General features: G+C 38.8%; 1 protein-coding gene across 3 annotated transcripts in view; it reads right to left on the bottom strand.

Moving 5' to 3' along the window:
* abcc3 (ATP-binding cassette, sub-family C (CFTR/MRP), member 3) overlaps positions 1–19,622 on the bottom strand; it is a 69,986-nt gene that overhangs the window by 9,516 nt on the left and 40,848 nt on the right. The window contains exons 10-23 of one of the 3 annotated variants that reach the window (XM_007257238.4): positions 18,348–18,509; positions 16,144–16,236; positions 15,565–15,768; positions 13,944–14,090; positions 13,552–13,639; positions 13,246–13,312; positions 11,699–11,825; positions 11,364–11,540; positions 9,373–9,540; positions 7,289–7,472; positions 6,993–7,101; positions 6,468–6,624; positions 3,895–4,105; positions 2,276–2,586 (exon numbers count right to left, since the gene is read on the bottom strand). In XM_007257238.4, coding sequence (XP_007257300.3) covers positions 2,276–2,586; positions 3,895–4,105; positions 6,468–6,624; positions 6,993–7,101; positions 7,289–7,472; positions 9,373–9,540; positions 11,364–11,540; positions 11,699–11,825; positions 13,246–13,312; positions 13,552–13,639; positions 13,944–14,090; positions 15,565–15,768; positions 16,144–16,236; positions 18,348–18,509 — 2,205 coding nt within the window. Of the gene's footprint in view, positions 1–183; positions 498–2,275; positions 2,587–3,894; positions 4,106–6,467; positions 6,625–6,992; positions 7,102–7,288; positions 7,473–9,372; positions 9,541–11,363; positions 11,541–11,698; positions 11,826–13,245; positions 13,313–13,551; positions 13,640–13,943; positions 14,091–15,564; positions 15,769–16,143; positions 16,237–18,347; positions 18,510–19,622 lie in introns of all 3 variants that reach the window. The other 2 variants (XM_007257237.4, XM_007257239.4) reach the window with 2 other exon arrangements.

Raw genomic sequence — 19,622 nt, 5'->3', positions numbered from 1 at the left:
GGATGTGGAGTCTCACCCTGAGAACAATACAACCCTGACCACCAAACCACATATGGTCTAAACTACCACACTACTAATACAGTGGCAATGCAGCTATAGACAAAACATCCAAAAAGAAAAATAATAAAACAATGACACGTTAGCATGCTGTATTAATGAGTTAGCAGACTTGTTCCTATTTACCTGGACCCACCAATAGAACATCATTAACGGCACTATGACTATGAGGAACATAGGGGTGAGGGCAGAGCATACGAGCAGCACATTGACTGTGTACCAGAAAGTGCGCATCCAGATATCAATATTGTCTGGAATGAGAGAGTCTATTGTGTCCACGTCTTTGCTGAAGCGGTTCAACAAGCGCCCTGACGGGGTGGCCTCAAAAAAGGCCTGCGGCGCCCTCAGAACGGCATGGAGCATGGTGAGGTGGGTGGCGTGGGCAGCCTTCAGCATGCTGTAGGCCCGGCACAGTAAACAGTTGGCCAGAATCAGCACACCTGTGAGGAGGAGGGGAGGGGCAGCACAGGCGAAAGACAATGAGGAAGAGGTGTGTTAATCCTTGCACTCGCACACACACTCTCGTTCTCATGTCTGGAAGCACCGACTGATAAACATGGACAGGCATGGGACCCATCACCAGCACCTACTGGTAGTCACACACTTATAGAGTAAGCAGCAAGTCTGTGCTGCTGATAAAAGAAAGCTTTCTGTACTCTGCATTTCTTAAGATTCTTACACTTAGCATGGCATGTTGCTAATGGCTCACAAACTAAGAACAAACTTTTCATGTCAAGACCCAACCGTTATCCACTTTTATTCAGTATGTTTGTATTCTGTATCTGTAATCCACTTAGCTCCATCTAAACATATATGTGTTCTCAGCTACAGGACTAAGGTTTTCCTCACAGCACAAATAAAACTCTCTCCACCATTTAAGATAATCTTTAAAAAAGCTTTTAGGAAATAGTGCTGAAGTCAGTTGACTGCTCTATCTCTCATCATCCTTACTGTCTTTGTTACTGTGTTCCTGAAAAATGGTGAAAAGGGGGGGATTGAGCTTAGACATGCATTTTGGAAGTGCAGCAAACTGGGTGACGCTTATGAAATCTGGTTCTGCATTATATTCATCAATTCCCTATAAAATACACGTATCGTGTGTTTTGTTATATCACAGTCTGTATTGTCATAGCCGTAACTGGTTTTGTTCCATGAATACATTTCTTCTTCAGTTTCCCTAGCAGGGTTGAGCTACAAATCATGCTGGTTTGGGCTGGCACCTTTTCCATGTGTAGGATGGGGAGACTGTTTTGCAGTGGAGTTTTGCACGTAGAATACACAAACCATGACATCTCTTTTGTGATAATATGGTGTGAACTGCTGCATACTGCTGCATGCCCCTTCTACAAACCTACAGGACCTAGTAGTTCATTATAAAAAATAATAATAGGGACAAAGTCTGCAAAAAAGAAAAAGGCACTTATATTACCAAATGAGAAAGTGCTGAGAAAGTTATACATAATGAAGTATGACTATCAGTTCTAATGTTGTAATACTGTTGGCTCGCTGTATCGTTGTTTCATCTGCAATGAAAGCTCTACTCTACAGGTAAAGTTAATTAAAACAACCAGATGGGCAAGACTGCTAATATGAGCGATGAAATGAACGATTCTTCCAAACATTTATATAAAGAATTTCTTCCACAGTATTCCTAAAATACTGACAGGTATCTGATGTAAATACATCCACAAGGGGTCAGTAAGACATTAGATATCTGCACAGCCCTACCAAAACTTTCAGGTTCTGGCTGGACAGGCTTTGGCTGTAGAGACACCAAGTCTGAAGCTGAGATAAGGCCTTAAATCCAGTGTATTTGTAAATGTGTGTGTATGTGTGTGTGTGTATATGTGTGTGTGTATGTGTGCAAGAAAATCTAAAAGCAAACAGGCAGAGCAGGAAGTAGGTGGCTAGGCCGCTGTTGGAGAGAGAGAGGAAATGAATACTTGGTTAGGGAGGGGAGGAGGAAAAAAACAGAGCACAGCACAAGAGGGAGAGAAAAGGGGAGAGAAAGAAAGAAAGAGAGAGAGAGAACGAGAGAGAGAGAGAATACATGCAGGAGAACAGAAAGATGCAAAAGTGAGAGAGAGAGATTGTCTGCTTTGCCGGAGCCGGAAGCATTAAAGCTCCAACCTCGAACAGGAGGAGGGGGGAGAGAACTGAATCATTATTCCGAGCTGCTTCAGTATTTACGCTTTAATTCTGGAAAGATCCACAATACCTGCACAAAGAAGTAAACCAAAGCCAATGGCACAATGACCACGGCAAAGATGGGTGTGCTGGAAACGATAACGATCATGGTGGCCACGGAGGCAAAAAAGGTGCCCAGGAACATGAGGATAGTGGAAGGTAGAGCCTCGTCGATCACGTAAATGTCTTTGGAGAAGCGGTTGATGATACGCCCTAGGGGGGTAGTGTCAAAGAAAGCTTGGGGGGTGTGAAATTTGTTGTCCAGCAGGCCCTGGTGCAGCTTACGGGCGGCCTGTATTTTCCCCATGGCAAGAGTAAAGGAAGAGAACATGACCAGGATGCCTGCCGTAGAGAGAGCAGAATAGGGGGAAGAGAAAGAGGGTCACTATACTACGGTGGCATGATGGGAATATGGGGAGGAGGGCATGGATATGATGGAGAAGAAGGAACACAGGAAAACAGTGATGGCACAAACACAAGACAGTTCTACTCATAGTATGTGTGTTATATGTTATGTTGTTTCCAGGCTAGAAGAAATATGGATACTGTCATTCATTCACAAGGTGATCAAGCTATTGGCAGTTTGTAGGGGTGGAAGGCTTAGGGTAGGGTTACTACTTCTACCCTCGCTTCTACACTCTGCTGCCACTTATACTGAAATACTGATACAACTTGTCTGTTTAACACATATGCCAGAGCACCATACATTACGAGCCATACATTCCAAACTTCCTCCATTTCTCTCAAATCTCCTTTATTACTAAGGTGCTGATGACTAAATAAGACTGAATAACCAGACTGAGGGATGGCTACAGACTTAAACTAGTAGTGTTAGACTGAGGAGATCCAACTACTGAAAAAGCTGGGGGTTACTCTTTTTCGCATTGTAGCCATTGATAGTCATTTTCTAATTGTCCCACTTTATTTATGTATCTATTTTTTACAGAGCTTTATCCCGTATCTCTGTCTGGCATATTGTATCAACACTGTCAGAGCTTCTCATTGGCTGAGACAAATGTTTTACAACCAGTGAGAAGTGTTATTGTGTTTGGGTAGTGGAACATAACATGTCCGGGTGACTGAAGGAGAGCAGCAGCAGAGTTTACCTTATATAAAATATGGAACACAAAATTGGTTTCCAATTACGGGAACGTAATTCCATATTTAACAGAACAGTTGGCAACCCTAGTGTAAAGGTACATAAGTAAATATTAATATTATAATGCATGATATAATACCAATAATATAGATTTAACACAGCATGGATACAGTGAGAAGTCAAAGCATGTTAAACAGTAAAAACAGATAGGACCTCAGAAAGCTACGATAATTATAATAATAGAAATAATCACCATGATAAATAAAGTAATAATAATAATAATAATACCTAGAGGAAAGAAAAATAGGTGAAGAAGAGGATAAGAACAAAAGGAAAACAAGTAGAGGATTTTTTTGTCAAATACTGCAATACTATTATTGTTGTATTGTGATCATAGTGTGATATATTTGAGAAAATATTTTGAAAATAAACAAATGTATGACTTCTGTTCACCTCCTCTTATAATCGCAACTCAAACCCACCCTTCATGCACATTCCACACACCACCAAAACAACACAGTAACACTTCATTGAGGGGACCTGTGCCATACCTTGTGTGATGCCCAGCGATGCGTACACCCCCACTCTCATATGAACTTTCTCCTGCGCAGTAACGCTGTCCCTGGAGTCATTAGTCCACTGGCTCAGCCAGATGTTTGCTCCGATAGCAGCTGCACTCTGACTGGCGTACAGGAAACAGATGAAGAGGGACAGTATAGGCCCCACCGCTTTAGCATACTCCCAGTAAACCTTGAACTTCACCTAAACATTTGAAGCAGAGAGTAAATACAGTGTTAATATGCCGAACAGAAATATTAAATCTTTAAATACAACAGTCATAATTTACTCTGTGGAAAAAGGATATAACTTCAATATAACTAGGGCTGCAAAATTCTGTCAATATAATCGACAATGTTTATATTTATATGTTGACTAATCGATAATTTGTAACAGTACCGCATTACACAAAGTGCTGGGGACAGAAGTGCAATAGGAGATGGGTGCCCAAACACAACAGATAAACAGTACTTTTCATGTTTAAGCAACATGTTTGTTGACTAATCAAAAAAATAATCATCGGATTAGTCGACTACCAAAATATTAATCATTAGTTGCAGCCCTAAATATAACTGGGTCTCAGTACTCTTGCTGGAAAGAGTTTGGATCAGTGTAAGCAAACTACGCCTCAATACTTTGGGATTGGGATGCTATAGCATGCCAGTTATCGTTAAAATACCATGAAATATTGTGATATTATTTTGAGGCCATATCGCTCACCCACAGTTACATATAAAAAGCAGTGACTAATGGCTGCCTTCAAAAAAAAAAAAAAGCAGTATTCACTTTTTTTATTATTAGTTTACATGTAAAGACTGTTTTCAGACAGTGATTTATGTTGTGTTGTGTTTAACCCTGACTGCTATATAGCAGTATTGTACTGTCCATTTTTTTTTTTTTATTTTATGTGGATTTTTATGTGTATATGAACATAGTGCTGGACAGTAAGGCAAAAATCTATATCACAGCATATTTTTGAATTTTAGTTGATATGAACAGTATGAAAACAACCACCTGTGGTGTACATAATGACACATTGATAGAGCTGTGTGATATGGAAAAAAAATATATATATAATTAATATTGAGTGCTTTGTGTACTTTGCTTAACATCTAAACATCATCATGCTCAAAAACTGCTTTCCTATGTAGCCCAGAATACTAGCATGAAGGCATAAATACATGCAGGCTTGGGTTATTTAATTCAGTGAATCTGCCCATTATAGGCCAGGCATACTGTACCTCTAAGGTTCTTGCTTCCTGAATCCTCGTAACACAGGGGTCTCAAACTACTCAAACATAATGTAGCTCATTATGCTAGCTATGAAAGAAACACACTTGTCATTTAGCTTTGCTGAAATCTATTCCTGCAGCAGAACTATTCTCAAAACGAGAAAGTTCTGCAGCAGTTGAGGCAGGTATGTGGTCAGTGAGCTCATCGTGAAAGCAGGGCAGCCGTTTACAGAGGAACAGTTTCTGAAAGACTGCTGCTCATATCCTGCACCCAGAAAAAATTAGCTAATTTAGAAACTGAGCACGAAAACGGTTGCTGAGAGGATCTGAGTTAACTGATGACATTTATAATCAGCTGTGCACTGAAGTGCTGGATTCAAGTGCTTGTTGTCGGATGTTTTTTGTGCCTTTTTATTTTTTTTATGCTTATTAACCTATGTTGTTATAGGTGGCTAAAATAGGTTTACTAAAATTAATTAATTTACTAAAAATTAACTTACAAAAGCACATGCTTAGTGACGTTGGAAAGTGCTTAAATCACAACGCAGTCAGTTTGTGCACTGCACTGAACATCTCACTGTGCCTGGCTTGAGGATCCCACTTCTTTTTAGTGTTAAGAGTTTAGAAATCAATATTTGTTGGAATAACCCTGGTTTTTAATTACAGTTTTCATGCATCTTGGCATGTTCTCCTCCACCAGTCTTACACGCTGCTTTTGGATAACTTTATGCCACTCCTAGTGCAAAAAGTCAAGCAGTTCAGCTTGGTTTGATGGCTTGTGATCATCCATCTTCCTCTTGATTATATTCCAAAGGTTTTCAATTTGGTAAAATCAAAGAAACTCATCATTTTTAAGTGGTCTTAAATTTTTTTCCAGAGCTGTGTATAGGTAATTATATTATTATGTACAGCACAATATGGCACACCCTTAACATGGGCACATTTCTCCTATATTAGGCATGATCAGTGACATCCTTCTAACCTTCAAATATTTCCATTGACGTGTTCTGACCATGATCTTGAGTTCTTGCTAGCTTGCTATATGGTTTTGTTAAACTTGTAATATTTAAAAAAATGAAATACAAAAAAAAATCAGCAAACAAATAACTGCAGTCCATGAAAGCATGAAACCCCCTGAGACTCCAACACCTAAAGTGCCCTCATTCCATGTGGTACAAACCCTCAAGCTTGAATTTGGAATAATAAATTCAAATGAATCATCTGAACGTATACCAGAAATGAAGCTTCATGTAAAGTCTCTGCTTAGACACAACCTCATATCTGCAGTGAAAAGCCCACCTCTATCCAGATGAGGGCAGCAGTGAGCTACTCACCCGGCCCGTCTCCGCAGTCTCAGCCTGGATGAGCTTCTCCACTTTGGGCTCCTTCTTCTCCTGCGGCGGCTCCCCGGGCCTCCTCTCGCTGCAGCGGCGCTTGCGGATGGACTTTGTCTTTGGGTTTTCCAAATCGTTGGACATGATGCTGATCTGCCTGCAAAAGAATATGCATAAAAAAGCTCAGTGGCACACATGCTACCACATGGACTGTGACCGGACATTCCAACAATTTTTATGTGGTGGTTTAAGATTGCTTTCAGCAGCAGAAACATCTGTCTTTTAGAATAAGCATCTCCTCAAAAACACCACTAAAAGACTGTAGATTACTCTACAGCAATGCAGCAGATTGTACCAGGAACAGCTGGCCAGGAACACCGTGAAGTCATTCCTGCAGAGCCACAAGCTGTGAGCTTTTGTGAAAACTGAATTCGAGCAAACGAGAAGGCTGAAAGACTGAACGGCTGAAAGGTGATGCAGCTATAAAAACACTTATAAAAGACATACACAGTATACACCCTCTACCTCATGAACTGCCTCCGGGCCTCGTTGACTGCCGGCTCATTGTCCACCATATCTGTGTGATTACTGAGAGCATCATCAGGGAACGACTCCTCCTCATCAATCAGCACCTCTGATGGACCCGCAAGTGTCCAAATGACAAAAAAAAACACACAGAGAGAGAAGGGGACAAAAATGGAGAAACAGTGTGAGTACTGCTGTCTAAACATGCCCCTCTAGGCATTCAGAAAGAACTATTTTCATGGCCATGACCTCTTTTTATCTTTTAATTTAGCTTCAAAGTGCTTTCTCTTGTGTACCTGTCACTTCGTCCTCCTCTATGATGTCCTCCAAAGAGTAATTCCTCAGAAACTCAGCAAAAGCCCCGTTCTGCTTCAGCAAGTCCTGATAGGAGCCCATCTCCGACACCATGCCCTCCACCAGCACCAAAATGTTATCCACCTGGGGCAGGAAGCTGATGCCGTGAGTCACCAAGATCCTTGTCTGCAAAACCAAACAAAAACAAAAAACATCATACATCAATTACAGGACATTACAGCAACATTATACATTTTTTTTTTAATTAGGGATGAGCATAATTCTTCCAATATGTGGATACTTAAAATTATCAGAACAGGAATGCAAAAACAGTACATTTATTTAGATAATTTTTATTTAAATTATTTTAGCTCTTTTTCCAAACGAAGTCAATTAACCCTTTCAGGCAGGCACAGAGGCGTCTGTCATTTTTGCTGATTTTTACTGAAAACAGATTCTGGGTAGTAATTTTTAGGTGGAAGGATCGAGGGTCAGGCTTCTCTGAGTAAACTCTAGCATTAATTATAATTCTTTGCATTTTTCTTGGTTGGGTGCCATACATGTTCATGTATGTGCTTAAAAAATGTATAAATATACACAATATGTATAAAGTATGTTAAGAAAAAAATCTTAGTCAGCAGGACCAGACCAAAAGTGTCTTAATCTGCTCAGCCACACGGAGCCCTAAAAATTGTGTAGTGTTTTTGTCATTATTGATCATTATTTAAAGCTGAGAGTGATACTGTTTCTCACATTAAAACAAATGGTGATGTCCCAGTGAAAGAAACAATAAAAAAGAAAACAAATTACAAATTTGCATTAATAACACAGTACAATTCCTTACAGTTAGTTAATTACTCACAAACACATAAAAATCAACAGTTAGGAATGGATCACATATTGAGCATGTATTTTTAATTTTATAGTCATAGCAATATTAACTAACTTCTGTCAAAATGATTTAATGCTGGTTAATGAAGCATTATAGCCCGGATAAGCATCTTGTTCCTGAGAGAGCTCTGATATCACCAGATAAGAGGCATCATTTGACTGAAGTCCTCTATCCTCATGTGGATACCTGATCCACGATCCGGGTTTCGAGGGTGTGAGCATTGCTCATTTAAATATAGGATAGGAAATGAAAAGGAACCTGATGAATATAAAATGCAGTTCTTCACAGCCTTGCAGAAACTATAACCCCACTGTCAGCTCAAAACCTTTAAAACTGTAACAAGTATATTATAACATAGAGCTTATGCCTATATATCTGTGGACACCCTTTCAAATAATACATTCAGCTAATATAAGTGCTGACACAATATATACAGCTCTGGAAAAAAAACTAAGAGACCACTTAAAAATGATGTTTTTTTTTTTTTAATTTACCAAAATAAAAACCTCTGGAATATAATCAAGAGGAAGATGGACGATTACAACCATCAAATCAAGCTGAACTGCCTACATTTTGATTATCCAAAAGCAGTGTGTAAGACTGGTGGAGGACAACATGTCAGGATGCATGAAAACTGAGATAAAAAAACAGGGTTATTCCACCAAATATTGATTTCTGAACTCTTAAAACTTTATGAATATGAACTTGTTTACTTTGCATTTTTAAGGTCTGAAAGATCTGCATCTTTTTATTTATTTCAGCCATTTCTCTTTTTCTGCAAATAAATGCTCTAAATGAAACAAAAAAAATATTTGGAATTTGGGAGAAATGTCTGTAGTTTATAGAATAAAACAATATTGTTTGTTTTACTCAAACATAAACCTATAAATAGCAAAATCAGAGAAACTGACTCAGAAACTGAAGTGGTCTCATTTTTTTCAGAGCTGTATATGTGGAGAAATGTACTGTCAAAAGAGTAAGGACTCACAATGCCTACTGGCAGGTGTTTATAGAAAGATATAACTCCCCCCATCATTGAGCTGTTGTGTAGTGTAGAATGAGGTGGGATGGGGTTGGGATTATCAAAAATCATGACCTTACTATCTTTTAATATCCGTAATTTCAGAAGAAAATAAATTAACAGGTGTCCCAATACTTTTGAAACTGAATAAAACAAACACATTCATTTACTACCTTTCCACGGAGGGCTCCCTCTGGCCCGATTACATGGTCAAAGATGTGCTTGGCCACATGAGCGTCCACCGCAGACAGAGGGTCATCCATTAGGTAGACGTCTGCCTCACTGTACAGAGCTCTGGCTAGGCTCACCCTCTGCCTCTGGCCACCAGACAGGTTAATACCCTGCAAAAACACAAAAATTTAGCAGCTGTTTTCCAAAACAGGAGAGCAAAAAAAAAAAAAAAAAAAAAAAAAACATGATACAGAAGCAGTGGAACACAGGAGGGGGCTTTCCAAATACCAGCTGCAGTGGTCTGATAACACACACTCCACTCCACTGTTTTTATTATTACTGTTATTCACGTTCAGAATTTTACCTAATTTAAATCAAAGTGCTTATTGTAGCAACTGGTGGCCAGAAGAATGATATGGTGGACAATCAGACTGTGTGCTTAAAACCACTTGTTTTAACGTTCAACAAAACATGTGATTGATGCACTGTAAAAAGAGAGCAATTAATAATTTGTAAAACTAACTAAAAAAAATAAAAATAATCTTAAATCTTTTTTTTTTCTCAACACTTCACGTCTCTCCCTCTGTCCATGTCAACCTTGTGAACTACACTACCCAGGATTCTACACATCACTTTGACATAAGCCCTATCCGGACAGGATTAGTTTCTCAGGGGGTCCTGGGCTAATTTTCTTTTTTATGGGGGGTCTTCTTTGATTTTATTCCTGTTCGGAACGACCATGTACGTGTTTTTCTCAGACGTCCTCTGAGAAAATTACAGGCTGAATTACCTACTGTTTTTCACTGAACTCCGTGGTCATTTGGTAATTTTAGTCCCGTCTGGACACACAAGTTTCAGCACTTTGCGTTAAAAAAAGCTATCTATCCACTGCTACACACACCATAATTACACTTTGGGTGCGTATTTCCACGGAGATTTATGTAAACACAAAAGCGAGTGGAAATGGAGGAGCTACTGAACACGATGTCATGTGACAGAGAAAGCCAAAAAACTGAGTATTTTTATCACTGAGTAGAAGTGTGAAATATTTTTCACAGACGCCCCCCTGAGAAACTAATCCCGCCCGGATCGGGCTATAGGTCAAACGCTCCTCGTCGGATATTTATGGACAATTCTAAAGTATTTTTGTTATGTTTTTTTTATTTTAACCCTTTTTTTGTTCTTTTTTTTGCCTGTTTTTCTCCAGTCCATGTGGTTTGTTCTGCTCATGGTACTGACCTGGGCTGGCTCCTGTACTTGTGATTTCAACATTTTTTTTTTTTACAGCTGTTAGCATCTGGTTCATCTCAGCACTGTGACACAGAGGGTGTAATGTCTGCTTCTATGATTTGCTGGCATTTAAATGAATAATTCTTCACTCCACCACTGTGGCCAAAAATCTCTATTTAAACGTCCACAGGTCTTGTTTAGATGTTCCTTAGAAGGTTTTTCGATAAATGACTCGTACATAAAAATAATATTTTCAGAACAGTACTGAATTTGCTATGGGTGTTTTGGAGTAAAATATGGGGTTTTAATTTGATTTAAAAGTTTTTTTGTCTTGACCTCCATGTTTACTGCCCATTCCTTGATTACCTTAAAAACAAAAGAAAAGTCCATCCTAAACCCCCTTCTTCCAGTAATTTGTTGGCATCAATTATTTTATTTTTCTGAGTGATAGGAAGCTTTAAAGAAAGCTTAAAGCTTACACGTTTCCATCATCTAACATTTTATAACAACAGCTATAATTAATACGCAGATATAAGTAACATTAAAGTCTACATTTTCTGGGGTGTCCAAACTCAGCAATTTATCACTCTAAAATATACTAAACAAAAATAATGCTCTAGTCTTGCTTAAAATTTTAATAAGAATATTTTGTTTTATGTTTGCATTTGAACACAGTAACAGAAACATAGCTTATGAATGTCTAAACGTTTGCATTATGCCATTTTGCCACTTTACACAACTAAAACGAACGCTGCTTTGGTACCTTCTCTCCAATCTCTGTTAGGTCACCTCCAGGAAGCACTTCCAGGTCAGGCGTGAGTGCACATGCCTCCAGCACACAGCGGTACTTCTGCTCCACATATGGCCTGCCAAACAGGATGTTGTCTCTCAGAGTGGCATTCTGGATCCACGCTTGCTGGGGCACGTAAGCCACAGAACCCTGAGATTAGAGAAAAAGAATATCCCACAGTGAACCACACTACCTCAGACACCTCAGGCCCTTTCAAATACAAAAAGTTCAGCAAATTTACACTACAAAGCAATTAAAATTCCAGAGGATAGAGTAAAAGTAAAACAAAAAGGTGAAAGTTCACTGACTCTTATGGAAATGTGCCCTTCCAACTTTTCCATCTCCCCCAGCAGAGCGGCCACCAGAGATGACTTCCCACAGCCCACATGACCGACCACTGCCAGGAGCGAGCCCTGAGGTACCATTACGTTAATGCTGCAAACACACAGATAAACCAACTTAGAGGCCAGATTACTAAAAGTGTCTTAAAAAGACTGTAAAAAAACAACAACAACTAAAAAGTAATTAACAACTAAAAAAAGTCTGAGCAACAATACATTTTAGGTTGAGTCAGCAAGATAACATTTGGGGAACTGTGGTACCAAGTTTTTTGTTGCGCAAGCTAAGAATGATTTACACTAAAGAAATTCTTCTTAGATCGGCATTGTTCCCTAACTTCCTATTTAATATAGTACACTTTATTACACTGTTTTGTTTTTAATTTTAATTTAAATTTTACAATAAAATCTATATAAATGAGCCTCGAAACAAACAGTTTACATAGTTAAATTTCTAGATTTAATATCTAAAATAGAGGAGCTTATCCTTAAAGTACTGTTAGTGTTTACATGCATACTTGTTTTCCCTTTATTTTGCACAGATTTAACTAAATAACAAAAAAATGTAAAAAATACGAAACACAACGAAAAAAGTATCTTAATCTTAGAAAACACAATAAGGGCCCTATTATAGTGATCTATAGGTGAGGTGTGAACCGTTCATAATGCAGCTGGATTTAGAGCATGTAGGGTTTGTCTTTGGTATCGTGAGGACTCGACATGCACAAAATGCATGTACTAAATCTCTTAATTAATCCATGTTGTGTTTTGGGCGTAATTTGAAATAAACCAATGAGTGTTTTACTTGCCATTCACTTTAAGAGTCAGATGTGCTCTGACTTTGGCACGTTGATATCTTAACAGCGCAGCACTTTGCGCATCTCAGAAGAGGAAACTGACCCGCACATTCATGCTGTGAAGGTGCGCAAGCAGGTCATTTACGGGAACAGCAATGTTATTTTATTCTTTATTCTGTTTATTGTTGATGTAAAAACACACACGTGTGTCTGCTTAGCTAAGATGGGTATGAACGGGTGACTGTTGACTGTGTTTTCCACGGCCAAGATAGACACATGCCAGAAATGTACCTGAATACATCTCATTTCCAGACCACCACGCCCATCGGGGTAGATATATACCTAAACTTCTCATTTCTTAGATGCAATTTGAATGGCACAAGGCATGAAAACAGACTGTCATAGTGCTCATTTCAAGAATATTTATATGTGGCCTCTAATTGTCGCTGTTCTACTAAAAGAAAGAATCTTGCAATTAAAATAATTTGATGTAATGTTTTGATGCACATTGGGTGTTACTTTAATTACATTAATTAATTAATGTTTTATTCTGGGTTAGCTACTTTGGCTCAAACATTATAGACATGTATTGATTTATTATTTGCATAAATTTATCAGACTTTAACTGTAACTTTTCTGTTACAGTTCAGCCCATAGTTAAAGCAATCTGACAGTATTTAACAGATTATTATTATTTTTTGCAGTTGTGATGATGCTTACTGTTGAAGAGCAGGTGGGTCTTTTTTAGCCCATGAGAATTTCCCATTCACAACAGTCACAGCGTGATCTGGAAGTGTAAGTAAGTATCATGTCAGTGACTCATCATTAACACATACACAAAACTTGGCAGCTGACAAACTGCTAAGTCATTATAGAACTTTTACATGGCCAGAAAAACTAGAGCAGTAACCATGAGGCTGCAGATCTGCTCAGAACGGAAGGGCTGATCAAGACAGGTCTGGGTAGTTCTTGAGGATCTACAGAAATACAGACCTAACAAACAGCTTTCCTGCTTTGCTGTCTTACCAGAGGGTGCAGGTTTTTTGTCCACATTGTCTGGGTCCAGCTCATCATGACTCAGGAATGCCTGGATTCGCTTGAGAGATACACTGGCCTGCATACCAGCACGAGAAGTGGAAAGGAAAAGAAAAGCATGTGACGTTAGGGGGGAGAAGTGGCATTGAAAAATCTCTTTCAGAGTAGCAAGTATTCTGGACACTGTCCAGCTGAAGTCAGCAGTAAACACTCACTTTTAAAACACTGAACCATCAAAGCCATGTTTAGACTGAAGAAATGTGCTGTTTAAATTTTGAAGAGTAATGATAACCCTGCCTCTGAACTGAAATTACTTCTGCTATGTAAGAAAAACAGTGTGTTGTGTAGAAATCTGCGTGCAGGAAAGGGAAGAGATCACTCACTTGCACAAGGCTGCTGATGACCTGCGGAAGCATGTTGAGGGGAAATCTCAAGATGTTGAAAAGCGACAGGGAGACGAAAGCCTTATCTGCGTCTAAAACGTTGTTTTTGTCCACGCTCACGTAAACAGCAAACGTTGTCAAGGCAACCTGAGGGAATATTTCAAGAGGAATATCCATTAGGTGACTTTTAGCACCTCTGACACTGATATATCATTCCATTAGCACACGCCGATGAGCACAAAGCATGCTGGGTCTACTGAGAATCATGTCAACACAAAACGAGGGTCACCCACACATTGTCTTTTACATAAGGATGTGTCATGCCTGCTCGTCTGTGCAGGATTTGCTGGATTGCTAAAAATCCACATTTTTTTGTTACTTAGCAATAAACTAGTAGTGTCAATCAATTAGAAAATTCTATCAGGGGATTCTGAGTGGTCCAGCAGGCTAAGCGCTGACACTATGATTAGGAGATTGCTGGTTCAAATCCTGTTCATGTAGCTTGCCATCAGCTACCAAGATCCCCAAGAGAGCACAATTAAAATTACTCTCTCTGGGTGGGTAAATGGCGCTCTCTCCTCACATCACTCCAAAGGGTCATGTCGATCACCACAAGGCATCTGTGAGCTGATTTATCAGAAGCGAGTTGCTGCGTTTTCCTCCGAGTGCCCTGGGATGCTACTGTGCAATGCTGCATCAGCAGCAGCTCGAAAAAAAGAGGCGGTGGTTAACTTCACATGTATCGGAGGAGGCATGTGCTAGTCTTCACCCTCCTGGTGTTAGGGCATCACTACTGATAGGGGGAGTCCTAATGAGTGGGTTGGGTAATTCAGGGAAAAATAGGGAACATTTTTTTTTTATGAAATTATATCTAAAATAAAAATAAGAAGAATACAAAGAAATCCAATCAGATTAATTACAACATTGTTTAGTAATATATCATGGTTAATCACATGTTAAAATAGTTTACCAAACTTGGTAAAATAATTTGTTTGAATAAATAAGCATTAATACCTTAATGTTGACAGGACTACAATAAATCAACATTAACGAATGCAATGCAGCGAACCAAAATAGCTGTTGGCTTTGGAGGAAAGCACCAGATTCAAAGCTCTGATCCATCAGCCAACAGATACCTGTGCCAGCCAGGATCACAATAGGAGTAGTGAAGGAAGGAAAGCAGAAAGTCTGCTGATGGAGAGTCCGCATGACTCAAGATTCTCAGATTCTGGAGATTTCTCAGTCTGCTTATGCATGAAAACAGACCATGGTACTAAAAATAAGCAAGAAGTGTTTAATACAGCATCCGCAAGATGGAGAGAAAACGCTTTGGGAGTGACGCTGAAACTGAAGGATTTAAATAATCTTAATCTTTATGCTGATGCACGTTTATAATGCTGCTTGATATGTTAAAAAACGAGTTTGGGTTTTACGTTTTATTCTGTGAATTTATTGGCTGACATGATGAACAGATTACTAATATAAACTTATTGATGCACTATTAGGCAGAGATAGAGTTTACAGAAAAGCAAAAAGTGCAGAAAGTGAGTTTCATTAAAAATGATCTGCAGTTCAGTCTGACAAAGCTCAGTCTGATGTTAAGGAATGCAAAGAATTTTACCAGAAAAGGGGCGCTGGTCCAGGCCATGGTGGAGAGTGCGCTGAGGTAGGCAGTTTTGCGCAGCACATTGAGCTCTTTCTGCCGAATCTGAAGAACTTTCTCCTTAAAGGAGACCTCCCAGGCATAGAGCTTCAGTACCTTTATTCCATTCAGTATTTCATTCATCAGCTTGATGCGGGCGTCTTTATACTGCATCTGCTCCACCTGCAGACCACAGAACAATGAAGAAAATTAGATAAAGGCCTGGAGCAGGTGTGTGCTGAGCTGTTAAACCCTCTGTATTAGCAGAGCAGTGGTAGTAAGCAGAGCTTGAATTTGCTGTACAACTGCAAAACACACCATCTGTAATAATTCATCTGTGTGTGTAAATTGTTGGCTACACACTCTATAGACTCTGATTTAGATATTCTGTTATTATAAGACAGAAAAGGCAGTGAGCTAAAGCTTTACCCCAGAACATATAAATAAAAGGAATTATGAGGTGACATTGTTTCCTCTAATCAAACACCTTCTATTCTCTTTGTTATTACACAAACAGACAGACAGACAGACAGACAGACAGACAGACAGATGAAAGACCTGGTAAGCTCTGGTTTTCATGGCGATGACAGCATTGAAGGGAATCAGCAGGACCATAACAGCCACTCCAGCCAGGACTGAGGGTCCCAGAGTCTACAAGAGAAAATAGAAGTAGAAAGAAATGATACAATGCAGTCTGAAAAACAGACAATAATGATGCTGCCTACCCGTGTGCTTCTACAGCAATCCTAAAGGTAATCTAGTCTTCCTGAGAGACAACAGCAGTCATTCTGTTGTAGGTAATTACTTTTCTGTTTCTGCCTCAAGATGTGATATTTTGGATAAAACAGAGGCTGCAGTTGAAGCTGCATCAGACTGACACTTTATAAATTCCCATCTAGCATTCTTGAACTTAAAATACATACAATTCAATATATATAAAAATACATCTATTAAAATACAGCTCTGGGAAAAAAAGAGACAACTTCAGTTTCTGAATCAGTTTCTCTGATTTTGCTATTTATGGGTATATGTTTGAGTAAAAATGAACATTGATGTTTTATTCTACAAACTACAAAAAAACATTTCTCACAAATTGCAAGCATTTATTCGAGAAATGGCTGAAATAACAAAAAAGATGCAGAGCTTTCAGACGTCAAATAATGCAAAGAAAACATATTCATAAAGTCTTACACACTGCTTTTGGATAACTATATCCTGGGCCAAAATACAAGCAGGTCAGCTTGGTTTGATGGTTTGTGATCACCCATCTTCCTCTCAAATGCAATTTATGGTTTTTTAGAGTTATGATGAACTGAGTTTTCTATTGCATGTTTGTGCCCGATTCTTTGGCTCGACGAAGAAAAAGTTTAACTGGAAGGTTGCACTTAAAATCAATTCACACTTACACAATAAAGTAACCTTTAGAATTTGTGAGGGTCTACTGGACCACCACCAATTACAGATAAGTGGCAGATGATAGATATGGAGAGAGATAGAATATGAGTTTCTGAATTGTGCAGTATGATCACATGTTGGTATACTAGTGGCATCAGGTAGTAGCTGCTCTGGACCTAAGAGACGTTATTAATACAAATTTTTTCCCCTTCATTTTCTTGTTTTCTTTACTATTTGCTGTTTAGTCTTTAACCACTTTCCCTCATTAGTTTTATCTGACTTAGGCATGCAGTTTTACTTGTATTACAACTTTTTAAATACCACCACACCAGAATGGAGAACACCAGAGAGAAAGAGAGAGAGAGAGAGAGAGAGAGAGAGAGAGAGAGAGGAAGAAAGAGAGAGACAGCAAGAAAGAGAGAGAGAGAAAATTAAAGAGAGAGAGAGAGAGAGAGTAGGAGCTTTACCTATACTAGCAAGCACAATAAGACAATGCACAGATTATTATTATTATTATTATTATTATTTGTTAATAATGATAGATTTATTTTTTATTATATAGTTTTTTTACTTACTTTAATTGTACAGTATGTTTTGTATTTGTTATATAATTGCAGTTTATATGTATGCACTAAATATTCTGCACTAGTGTTGTGGCCGATTATTTTGTTACATTATTACAAATCTATACAAATCTACACAAAGTCTTAGTAAGTTACTAATAGACAAACGTTTACTGATGATTTTGTTTATAGTGAATTTTGCCATTCTATAGCCCTATCCGGACAGGATTTGTTTCTCAGGGGGTCCTGGGGTAATTTTCTCTTTTATGGGGGGGTCCTCTGTGATTTTATTCTCATCCGGAACGACCATGTATGTGTTTTTCTCAGACGTCCTCTGAGAAAATTACAGGCTAAATTACCTACTGTTTTTCTCTGAACTCTGTGGTCGTCCGGTAATTTTAGTTCTGTCCGGACTCAAATCTCAAGTATCGTCACTTAATGTGACAGAGAAAACTAAAAACTCACTGGTCCTCCTGTTTTTTAAATTGTAGTCCGGATGCGAGAGTTTTATCACTGAATATAAGTGTGAAATATTTTTCACAGACATCCCTATGAGAAACTAATCCTGTATGTATAGGGTGTTAGCTATAATTTTCTACTATAGAAATAAAGTTACATCAATTATGTTACATCTTACACTATGTAAAACAGTAATAATATATTCAAAAAAATTAATTGACAGGCCATATCACCCTATATGGCCATATTATCATATTAACACATCAACACATTGGTCAACTCCAAAGAGTTAATAAACACTTTTTGTATACTTAACTACATGTGATACAGCACTGAAATACTGACCTGCCAGAGGAAGAAGAGGGCCAGTATGATCTGCAGAGGTGCAGACCACAGCATGTTGAGGAATGTAGTGAGATCCATGAAGCGCTGAGCATCCACAGACATCAAGTTAACCACCTCGCCCACAGTGGAGGAACGCTTCGCTTCATTTGTAATAACCAGTGACTGCACAAAAAGCAGAAGACAACATCTCAATCAGCCCCTGTGCCATTTAGCTAATGGATTCTGATGTTCAGTCTCTCATACAGTTCATCAGACCATTATCATGCAGCACTGGGGGCTAATTTGGGCAGCAGATTAGGTGCCATTGTGTACAGAAGGCAGTGACGCAATCATGACTCACTGGCCTGTGGAACAGAACAATAATATTCAGAGCGGCGATGTATGAAGCCACAGAAAGCCTTTGGCAGGATTGTTAGTGATAACAATAGTCGCATATATGTAAGTGCAGCAGGAGAAAGTAATGGATTGTTTACACTGAAAAAAAAATATTTTTAAGGATTCATATTTTTTAAATTATTAACTCCTTTATCTTAAAGAGCAAGCTGGGGGCTCTGAGTGGTTCAGTGTATAAAGGCATGTTCATGCAGCTCGTCATTGGCGACAGTTGGCCTTGCTAACAATTGGTGGGTAGATGGCACAATTTTAGCAATTTTGTGCTAAATGGCAAAACGTGAACAAGTTAGTTTATGCTTAGCTGCTCATTATTTAAAAGTATGTACATCTCCATCATCTGCTCACTTGCCACAGACAGTAGTTACAGATCCCTCCCTCAGAGGAAGTCTGCTGGCTAATCCTGCTGCGTATTCTCTTGAGGTTCTTCAACTTATCTAACGCGTTGGGCCGTTGTGCTCATAGGAGACAGTGATTGAGGGAATGACAGAAAAGGTTAATGACTAACCAAAAACTTCCAAAAGTTGCAGCCCTAAGGTTAAAAAAAACATGATAAAAAATGTGCTTTCTGAAAATGTGCTTTGAGTTTTTAGTCGTTTCATGCAATGTTTCTATAGAAACTTTGTGACCAGACTAGACATGCTCTAGACGAGTTGCTGTGGAATGTGTCCGATTCTGTAAGCCTGTCCCTGTGAACACTGTTCAGTATACTCTTCCTCTAATATACTCCTGCATAACTAGTTTTACTTCTCTGAAAATAGATGGCTCAGTAGGGCTGCGGCACTTCCCTTATAATCCATCTTCCTACTCCTTTGTAAACATTCGTGAATCAGACAGGAGTGGCCTGGCCTCACTCAAACAATTACATACCACTGGGTAAAAGTG

The sequence above is a fragment of the Astyanax mexicanus genome, chromosome 15 (assembly GCF_023375975.1).
Source record: "Astyanax mexicanus isolate ESR-SI-001 chromosome 15, AstMex3_surface, whole genome shotgun sequence".
NCBI classification, from domain to species: Eukaryota; Metazoa; Chordata; class Actinopteri; order Characiformes; family Acestrorhamphidae; genus Astyanax; species Astyanax mexicanus.
This window is presented reverse-complemented; position numbering and strand designations above follow the sequence as displayed.